Raw genomic sequence first — 10,083 nt, 5'->3', positions numbered from 1 at the left:
ATATTATTTATTTAATATATTAATAATGTTATTTATTTAATATATTTAATAATATTATTTATTTAATATATTATTACATGTTTTCAAAAATTAAACCACCAAACGCAGTTTCAGTTTTTTTTAAAACTGAAATCAATCTCTAAATAAAACTACCAAACGCATTTTTAGAAATAATTCAAAAATGAAACTAAAAACGTTTTCATTTTTATTTTCGTACAGAAAATAAAAACGTTTTGGAATCAATTCCAAACGCACCCAAAATCTCTTGCTTAACTCAGTGTCTGCCTTTGGAAAAGGCAGCAACTAAAACTTTCAAGATTTCTCGGTGAGCAAGAAACTTGGGAAATGAAGGCATATATAGAGACAGAAGAAAATTAGTTTGGAAAGACTGAATGCCCTCTGGGAAGCCTGTGTAGGACCCAGTGTTTAAGGCAATTTTTCCCGGTTCAAACATAACCAAAGACAAATAATGAATGTCTAGTTTCTGACAATTCCTTAATGGAGAAGTACGCATAAGTAAATCTATTACATGGAAAAGGAAGCAGGAATTGAAGATAAATGGATAATATGAAATACATGGAAAAGGAGGCAGGAAATTTGAGAATGATAAGATAGGATGACCAGGTCATTCAGAGAATTGCAGGGGAAAAAAAAAAAAAAAAAAAAAAAACCCCCACCTCGTCTCATATATAGTTTAATCTTATTCCTGAAATTTGTTGCTCTCCGCCGCATCTTCTTGCCGTCTTCATTCGCCATCAGCCTTCGTATGGCGTTCCAAAAGGTTGATGCATCCAAAAGGTTGGCATATCATATATAGCAATACATGTATTTATCATCGATGATGCATCCAATCTTTTCGTGGTGATCCTCTTTTTTCATCATCTGAACCACGGAGTGAGTCATTGACTCTTGGAGGGGAGTTATGCAGTTGAAATTGAAGGCTAACATCAAAGATATGAAGTTCTTAGAGGAAACATCTGAATGAGTTAAGCCGTCGGGCATCTGTAAAAAGTTGGTATCAGGATAGTCAGATGGCTTGGGTGAGTTGAACTTGGTATGCTCAATGTGATGTTTAAGCCCTTTGACTTGTATTAATGTGTTTTCATCTCTGTATTTCTCACATAAGGACTTTTCTTGAATGTAGTGGCAGGTAGTCTGTTTTCTGCCTTGTTTGTTTTGGATGCAACTTTTGGTCATTGGGCCTCTGGTACGCTTTAAATGTTTTGTTATGCAATTAATCGTTTACTTTTTCAAAGGTTAAGCTTTTTTTTAAGGATTTTTGTTGTTGTTGCAATATTGCCGATTAAGAAATGAGATACTTTAATCGTTCCTGTCCCGGGATTGAATCTTGTTCAGTGAAGCGAAGAAGGATAATATTAAGACTCCTTAGAAGATTGGATTCCAGTATCACACTCTTTAACTGCCGTCAAGTAGGAAGGATAAGTTGTTGTAGTAGAAGGTAAAGGGTCTTACATGGTAGTTTATGTTCTTTTGTTGTCTTCTTTTGTTGCATTTAAGGGGAAAAAAAATAAAGGAGCTGGTAGGAGTAGTTGCTTGCAAAAAATTTCCTTTTGTTTGTGGAAGTCTCACCGCTAGTCATCTCATAAAATTTTTACTAGATAAACACGACATAGGTTTTCAGCTGCACTTTGCCATGTATTTTTGTCAAGTCAGTACTTCTGCTTATTCTCAATAGAACTCTTACTTCTCGCACCTCGTCTCTGCCACCATCCCCAGTACATATGGCTAGGGTAGAGTACCTCTCTTCTCATGTCCCAGGACTACTTTATAAGATCCTTTTTGCATGCGCTCTACAAAGGAATGTTGTAACCGGGGTGAACCCTCATCGATATCAGGTGCCCACATATATAGAATCAAAAGAGATATGGAGTCCGAAGGGGAGGGGGTTACGAAAAGTTCAGGTAAGACTATTATCACTCGAATCAACTGCTTCTTCTAGTGATGCTTAAACCGGCTCTGTAGGATCTACTACTGTTGCAGGCTCTGTGAAGTAAAAAAAATTCACTATTGCAATCACTAATATGGCACTCAAGAAGATTGAAATATGCAGCACAAATAATTGTTAATGCATTGAAAGAAAAGAAAGAAAACAAGTTTAGCCATGGGGGATGAGTCGACAGGAACGATAGAGTAAGAACCAAAGCAAGGACTGATTATACCACTCCTGACCCCACGGCGCCTATGGGAAGGAAGTCGTAGACTTAATACAACCCGCTTCCCGTGAAGGTGGGAATCCATATCACGTGGCGTCCTCCTTAGCTCTCTTTTTGTGCATAAACATACCAAATTTTTACATGTGAAGGTATTCTCTACCTACTTACATGTGTCGGTTTGAGGTACATGTACCTTTTTGTTGAACGGTTTTAGGTACATGTACTTTTTTATTGAACGGTTTTAGGTACAAGTACTTTTTTGTTGAAGGTCGTTCGAGCTTTTTTTGGGAATATGGCATTCAAGAGACTCATTTCAGTATCACAAACTTTTTTTATTTTCACATCGAAAAACTCTTACCAATATAATGTGTAACTATAGATTTAGCTTTCCTGTCATTTGTGATTGCAGAAAAAATTTGATGTGGTGGTACTTTTTCTTATATGTTCTCGTGTTGTGCATAAAAATACCAAACTTTTACAGGGGAAAGAGATAAATGTGAAACTATGGATTTTAACTTTCCTGTCATTTGTGATTGCAGAAAATATTTCCCTGTGGTTGTAATTTTCCTTACATGTTGACTTCTTGCTAAGATATTGTCGTTGTTTGAGCGTATGATGTCGATGTTGTTCAGTTTACTAAGAATTTACGTTGTTCTGGAGGGTGTTATGACTTGTCAGTTTAATAAGATGTTGCCATTGTTGTAAAGATCATCCCATTTTCGATTTGCTAGCATGCCGCTTTGTCATGCCGTCGTTCAGATAAGATATTGTCACTTTCTCTATTTGTTGTCGTTTGACGACAATGATGTATTTGTTATCGTTAAAACATATCCATTTTGTGTTTGTTATGTTGTCGTTTCTTTAGACTTAGTCCTTTGGAGTATACTCGTCACATTTTTGGTATTCCTTATCCAATTTATCATTTTTTGAGCACTTCGCTCGCATGTTGGTTTCCATATTTTTTTTAAGAGACGAAAAATCTTCCGGCGTTTCGTTTTTAAAGAGGAAAAATAGTTTATGAAATTTTCGACACCAAACTCTGAGAAATCAGACTCAAATTGTTTGCCTATGGGAAAAACAAGTGATTGGAAAACTACTAGTTCAACACTGCAGATCTAATTAACACCTTTTATTCATCATATATTCAACTTACAACTCAAAACTTCACATTGCAACATGCATATATGATGGAGCACATATATCACAAAACACACGCTTACAATCAGTTCTCACACGACCTTGAACTACACAACCAGTGACACAGCGCAAAGTAAACTAAACAAGTGCCATAACTTGATATAAGTTGGTTCAGCCAGAGATTTCAATGGCTTTAACATCAGGCTTTTTGACCTCTTCCTTGGGAACAGTGACAGTGAGAACTCCATTATCCATGGACGCTTTGATCTGATCCATCTTCACATTCTCCGGTAGCCTAAACCTCCTCTGGAATCTTCCGCTGCTCCGCTCCACACGATGCCACGTGTCGTTCTTGTCTTCCTTCTCGACCTTCCTCTCTCCGCTGATCTGAAGCACGCGATCGTCCTCCACCTCGACTTTCACCTCCTCCTTCTTCAGCCCCGGAAGATCGGCCTGAAACACGTGCGCCTCCGGGGTCTCCTTCCAATCGATCCGGGCGTTGACGAAGGCCGAATTTTCCCGAGAAAGTTCGGAGGGAAAGTGAACGGAGAAGTCCTTGAAGGGGTCCCAGACGTCGAGTGAGAAGGGGTCGAAGACGCTGCTGCTTCGTCGGCCGCCGAAGAAGCTTGGAATGATCGACATTTTAGCTAAAGAGGATTGAAGAAGAAAAGGAAACTGGAATTTGAAAGTGTTTTGTTTGTTGATTGTGTTAGTGAGTGAGCCGCTTTGTTCTTCTCGTTGCCTGAACCGTGAGGATTTGATTGGTATTTATATGTGGTTGAGGGAGATTCTAGTGCTCTCGGGGAAAATCGATTTTGCGCGTCATTGATTTGACGTTTGAGGAAAGTTCTTGCAAGTTCGTGAACTAACCGATGTATTATGGAATTTTCTTGAACTTGTTGGGCTCGAAAGCAAAATTAGAAATTGGGCCTCGACAGGATCCGTCAGTGAAATTTTCTTGAGAGATAATTGTAAATACTGTTAAACACATTCTTACAGAGTTCTGCTTGATTGGTTATTCTTTTAATAATAATTTATTAAATTATAGATAATAATTTATTAAATTTTAGATAATTATTTGTTAAATTACGTCCGCTATCGGTAATTGGAGACTCGCCGCCAGTAAAATTTGTTAAATTATAGATAATAATCTATCAAATTATTTATTTAAAAAGGATAAAATTCAATAAGTCAGGCTTAAAAATTCTTAATGGTATTATTTTAAAAGGTATTTGTTAAAATTATATAAATTCTAATCGCTCAACAAAAAATAAAAAATAAATACGAAAAAAAGTACTTGAATAATATAACGCCAATGTAATAAAATGACAAGAGTTTAAAAATTAGACTTTTCCTTATTTTGTTTCTCATACTCAGAAAAAAAAAAAAATTCTTTCATTTATTATGTTTCTCTTGATCGCTGTGGTTTCATGCATACCCATTGATAAGATACCATAAAGTATATAGTATTTAAATCTTCCAATCCCAAAAGTTTATAAAAATAATGAAAAATAATAATGATAACAAAAGAAAGCAAGAGCTTCCATTGTAACACGCTGCTTGCACAACTAGAGTGACAAAATAAAGTTCGCTAGCTGATTCAAGGAGTCATAGGAAGAACCACCCTTTCTTGTAGACACGTCAATTTTCTGCTTCAACTTCTTGGCTCTGGCCCTAATCTCCTTCCCTTCCTCACACAAAATCAGTCTTCTTACAACTCTCGCTATCTCCCCTCTCTCCACCTCCTCTAATTCCAATCCAACTTTCCAGACATGGCTCGCATACCTTGCATTCACTCTTTGATCACCAAAACATGGTTTACATATCATTGGAACTCCTTGAGCTAGACTCTCTAGAGTTGAATTCCAACCACAATGGCTCCAAAACCCTCCCACTGCTGGATGCGCCAAGACTTCCTTCTGGGGTGCCCAACTCACAATGCATCCCTTATCCCCAACAGCATCTTGGAAACCATTAGGCAACAACTCAATCCAATCCGAACCCCGAATCGAACCGGGTCGGATCGCCCACAAGAAGGCTTGCTTGCTGTTGGCTAGTCCCCACGCCATTTCAGTTACTTCCTTCTCATAGAGAGATGCTATGCTTCCAGAGATACTTACGTAAACAACTGAATTATGGGGTTGCTTGTCAAGCCATGATATGCAGCTTCTATCCTCTTTGATTAGGCTACTAGAGATTGATGGGGTTATTTTGTGCATAGGACCTATTGCAAAGATTCGTACTTGAGATTCTTTTTGGATTTGATCTAGAGTTGATTGTTCTAGGCAGTTTATGGTATTCCATATGATGGCTGAACACGTCCTCTTGTTGTATGCCCTGGCAACTATCACTGCAAAACTCTTGAAATTTTCGGTTAAGGGACAGGGTAGATCTTTGAACCTGAGGAGAGGAAGTCTCGCCACAAGTTCGTCTGAGGCAAAACCTGTAATACAAGAGTTTTGGTATTAAACATATGCAGGCAATTTTGAGGATGTGACGAATATTGGAGCTTCGGATTTGTACCACGCAAATAGACTTCTCAAAGATCAACAAAACTTGATATGCCCGAATCATAAAGAAATTGTGTCATAAATCAAATACCTATAAAAGTTGTACCATGACATCTAAATTTCTCTTCTATTCTTTATACTCAGAAGATAAATTGGAGATAAGGATTAACATCAATATGTTATCTTACAAACTGCTTTGTACTGACTGCTGAGTAATATTGTTAGATGTGGCCCTATACCTGTTTCTACTCAAAAAAGAATTCAGTTCAATTCATATGCTTCTTTAATTTTCATCCACCAATTAATATTTTTTTAATTGAATGTGCCCACACTGAAAATTTAGATTACAAATTTTTTTTTTTGGTCCTTTCTTGAAACCCCGACCATCATTTGGTTCTTTTTCTTCTCAATTCCTTCCTTCATGCGCACCTTTTTTTCTAATTTTTTTTTATCAATTTCTTTTTTTGTTTTTAAATTATTTGACTTCAAAATTATCATTAATTAGAAAGTTGGCACATATAGATTTGTATTTATTACAGGAAAGAAAATATAAAATAAAGTGAAGATCAATTTACAAATACCCTTTGACGGATATGGATTACAAAGTAAAAAACTCACACTTTAAATTATAAGCATAACATTTAAAATTAAGTTTGAAGGGCAGACACATGTGGAATATTTTCAAGAGAGAATAAGTATATGGTTTGCCACAGTATTGTGTAGTTTATTATTTATGTCATTTTAAATAATTAGATGTTACTGTGATCGTTTGTTTTCTATTTATTAATTGAATAACAATTGCTTTTTTTTGAGTGAACTGATATAAATAATAATTTCTTACTATTTTAAGCAGAATATCTGGGTTTTCCCTATTTCCAGCGTATAGACTAAATAAACTCAAAGCTAATCAACATTAAATAGAAAAGTATTAAACTTTCTTTTCATTGTTTTAATTTAAAAATACTTCTCATATGTGGTCTACAAAGATAAAATTCTGGATGTGTTACTCCTTCCATAACATCAATCAAGTTAATTTCAACCAATTACTACTAGCAAAGATAGTTAACTCTTAATATTTAGCTCACGAAATATCCTCAATTGCTACTAATATTAAAGTCCAAATGCACATTTTACCAAAGTTAAAATTTGAGTCCATTATACGAAAGCCGAATAATTTGGAGTGCAACAATGCAATTTACTCTTGCATTCATACATACATTTACAAGACACATACCTTGCAAGGGAACATGACCTCCCTCCACAAGTTTAAGAAGGAAAGAGCGAGCCAAGGAAGTGATGGCACTAGTTGTGCGCAAGATTATGCTCAGAATCTTGAGATTGTTAGCAACATCTTCAGCAAAGTACATCAATTCATCAGATATTACGCAGCTGATCGTCTTTCTGTCTTCCATGATCAGTTGTTCCAAGGACCATTGAAAGCTCTCTTTGCAATTGTCATTAATGGCCAGTAAGTTAGCGGCTAATCCGCGAGATTCAATATCAGTGTCGGATAAGCCGTCCGATAAGCGAAGGAAGCTGAAATTAGGGTGGTTTTGGGAATTTGGAGAGTTGCAAATGGTGTGAGCAATTGTTATGGAGAAGCCCTTGGAGTGAAGAGCCGCGCCAAGCTGAAGCATTGGACTAATATGGCCCTGATATGGAAAGGGGACTAGAACCAAGCGAAGAGTTTTCTGTGCTTGTTCTCCCATCTCTCTTATTGTTACGCACAAATAACACAAGGATTTTCCAGCTTATGGAAGGTTAGTTTTGCTGATAGTGGATATATATAGAGAAAAGTTATTTTCTTTATAATGAGATTCATTGAAAGTGAAGTTTTGTGCTTCCAAGTAGTTTGTGAATAGTGAATGCATAAAATTCTCTAAAGATGCAGGAAGGAACGGGGGGACAAAAAGGAAGAGAAGAGGACAGTGTGAATGTGGTCCAGAAATGTTTAAAGTTAAATTATTGTAATTATTTATTTTTACTTGGAGATCAAGCAAAGATTGCAATGAGCTTGATTAGAAGACCGTACATCCGCGCCACAGATATAATATCCGAAAATAGAAAATATTGGTTGCTGCAGGCATATCTTAGCTGTAAATCCGTTTGTATAGAGTTCAAATTTTCTCGCCTCGAATTCCAAAGAAAATAAAACGTGCAAAATTATTGATATCGCATGATTGTTAGAAATAAACATGAATCTCTCATTTTTTTGAATAAACATATATATTACATGATATGTTCGAGTTGTATGGTCCTTTCATGTATAAAGTTGCCAGGAAAATGAAATTAATTTTTGAACACAATTAAATCATTGTAAAATTGAAATGATATCCGAACTAATTGGTACTCACAAGTGGAATGTCAACCAATAAGAAGAGTTCAAGAAACGTATAACTTGTCGCTTGAGAGAAAACTTATTTAAGGAAAACGACACGAGTTAGGTGCGGTAAGGCTTGAGTTTGAGAGGACGTACAGCTGATCCATCATTCGTTGATATGTATTTAGGAAAAGATAGAGATGTGTAATGTGTTTGGGATATTCTTTGAGAGAGGGAGAGTTATCGCAAAAAGATATATGAACAAAGAGAAATAACCAATTGATGAAGGCATGGTCGTAAATATCGCTTATATTTCTGAAATTTTGAATTGTTAGAGGTCCCGGTTTTTTTTTCACCCAAATATTGATTTCGTCATACTGTCCAGAAGATATTAGAAGTTTCAGTAAATAGCATCGATATTGTTATACTTATAGTTTAATTTGGGTAGAATGTCGGGAAATTCTGAAAAAATTTCAGAGAAATATTAGGGAAATTTCGGAGAAACTTTGAAAGTGGAATTCTATTTTTTTTCAAAATTTGCTTTATAATATGATAGGCATGTATTTGATATCTAATTATAGCAGTTTTTTTTTTAATAAAACTCGTTACATTTGTTATCCATAGAATCATATTGTATGAAATTTTCAATTATCTTCATCCAAACATACTACTGTCATATCAGGCAAATAATTCAGAGAATTCACAATTCCCTAGTGAGAAGTGTCAAATTGGGATCAACAAACCTAAATGTAGTATGTTCATAACTTTATTCAACATTATTCAAATAACATGTCATGATACCAATATTATTTAAATCAAGATAAGATTCCGACCATATTTGAGTGAGGTTTTTATGTAAAATTTATTTATTTATGTATTTTTTTAATGCTTACGCTATCATAAATATTAGAAATATATTCTAAAGTAAATTATCTTTATCTCTTTAAAATTTTCTAATATTTTCACCGATATGATATTTTCTTTTAAATTTCTGTAAAACTGAAGTACCAATATTTCCACATATTTTCATTCTTGGATGAAGGAACATGAAACCATTATAAAGGTACAAGAAAATGTTGGGGAAATGAAACAAACAAAACTGTTGGATTTTACATTCAATCACCCGTGAATATGATTCCAAAAGCCGAATGAAAATGAATGGTATAGATCACGTATAAAACTACTATAAGTAAGAAATTCACAAGGTACATTATTAACAAGTAGAGCTGTAAGTTTAGACCGTGCTAAACCGGCTAATTTGAAGCTCGCTATTGTTGGTCCAGGCCCGGTCCTAAATTTTTGGGGCTTAGGGCCGGGCTAAAATGACCTTCTCTCGTTTAGGGCTAGACTGGCCAGGCCTGAAATTTTTGTTGGGCCGCTGGGCCCGGGTACACCTCTATTAACAAGAAGAGAATTACATGTATAGCTATTCGGTTTCTGGTATCTTGTGACAATTACAAGTCGTGAGTCTTGTTAATCAACTAGTATGTAAGAAGGTATTTCTTTTCCTTTTTTTTTTAAGTGTGTCAGTTTTCTTCCTCAAGTCAGTGCTTTCTGTTAATCAATGAAAAATTTCTCCATTTTTTCTTTTTTGGTGTATCAATTGCCTTCCTTGTTTTGAATTTTGATAGGTCAATATCGTAAAATCTTGCTTCTTTTTTCATTCCAAATAAAAGAATCCACCTTTTGAAGTCTAATTGACTAGAAGGAATCGAATAAATGCATATTAAAACAAATAAGATGAAAAGATAATATTGATAACCAAATAATAATCTTGCTGCGTTGCAACATTTAGCTTCAATTACACAGGCAAAACCACATCACTACCTATTTATTACACATATGTCGTTCTGCATAATATTCTATGTTTAAGTGTAGACATTATATCTTATCTCACACATGTATATCGCAGATAAACAAATTAACCAACAATTACGACAAA

General features: G+C 35.2%; 2 protein-coding genes across 2 annotated transcripts; both read right to left on the bottom strand.

The window, feature by feature from the left end:
- Positions 1 to 3,257: 3,257 nt before the first annotated feature.
- Positions 3,258 to 4,096, bottom strand: LOC21389473 (17.5 kDa class I heat shock protein). The gene has a single exon (XM_010089588.2). It carries the CDS (start codon positions 3,951 to 3,953, stop codon positions 3,483 to 3,485), a length of 471 nt encoding a protein of 156 aa, XP_010087890.1. The 5' UTR covers positions 3,954 to 4,096; the 3' UTR covers positions 3,258 to 3,482.
- Positions 4,097 to 4,742: 646 nt separating this feature from the next.
- On the bottom strand, positions 4,743 to 7,586 carry LOC21389472 (UDP-glucose iridoid glucosyltransferase). The gene is made up of 2 exons (XM_010089587.2): positions 7,056 to 7,586; positions 4,743 to 5,754 (listed from the first exon to the last, which is right to left on the bottom strand). The coding sequence occupies exons 1-2, from the start codon at positions 7,528 to 7,530 to the stop codon at positions 4,880 to 4,882; spliced, it is 1,350 nt and encodes a 449-aa protein (XP_010087889.1). The 5' UTR covers positions 7,531 to 7,586; the 3' UTR covers positions 4,743 to 4,879.
- Positions 7,587 to 10,083: the final 2,497 nt, after the last annotated feature.

The sequence above is a fragment of the Morus notabilis genome, unplaced genomic scaffold (genome assembly GCF_000414095.1).
Source record: "Morus notabilis unplaced genomic scaffold, ASM41409v2 Scaffold2801, whole genome shotgun sequence".
NCBI classification, from domain to species: domain Eukaryota; kingdom Viridiplantae; phylum Streptophyta; class Magnoliopsida; order Rosales; family Moraceae; genus Morus; species Morus notabilis.
The sequence above is the reverse complement of the archived record's forward strand: the minus strand, read 5'-3'. Positions and strand labels throughout refer to the sequence as shown.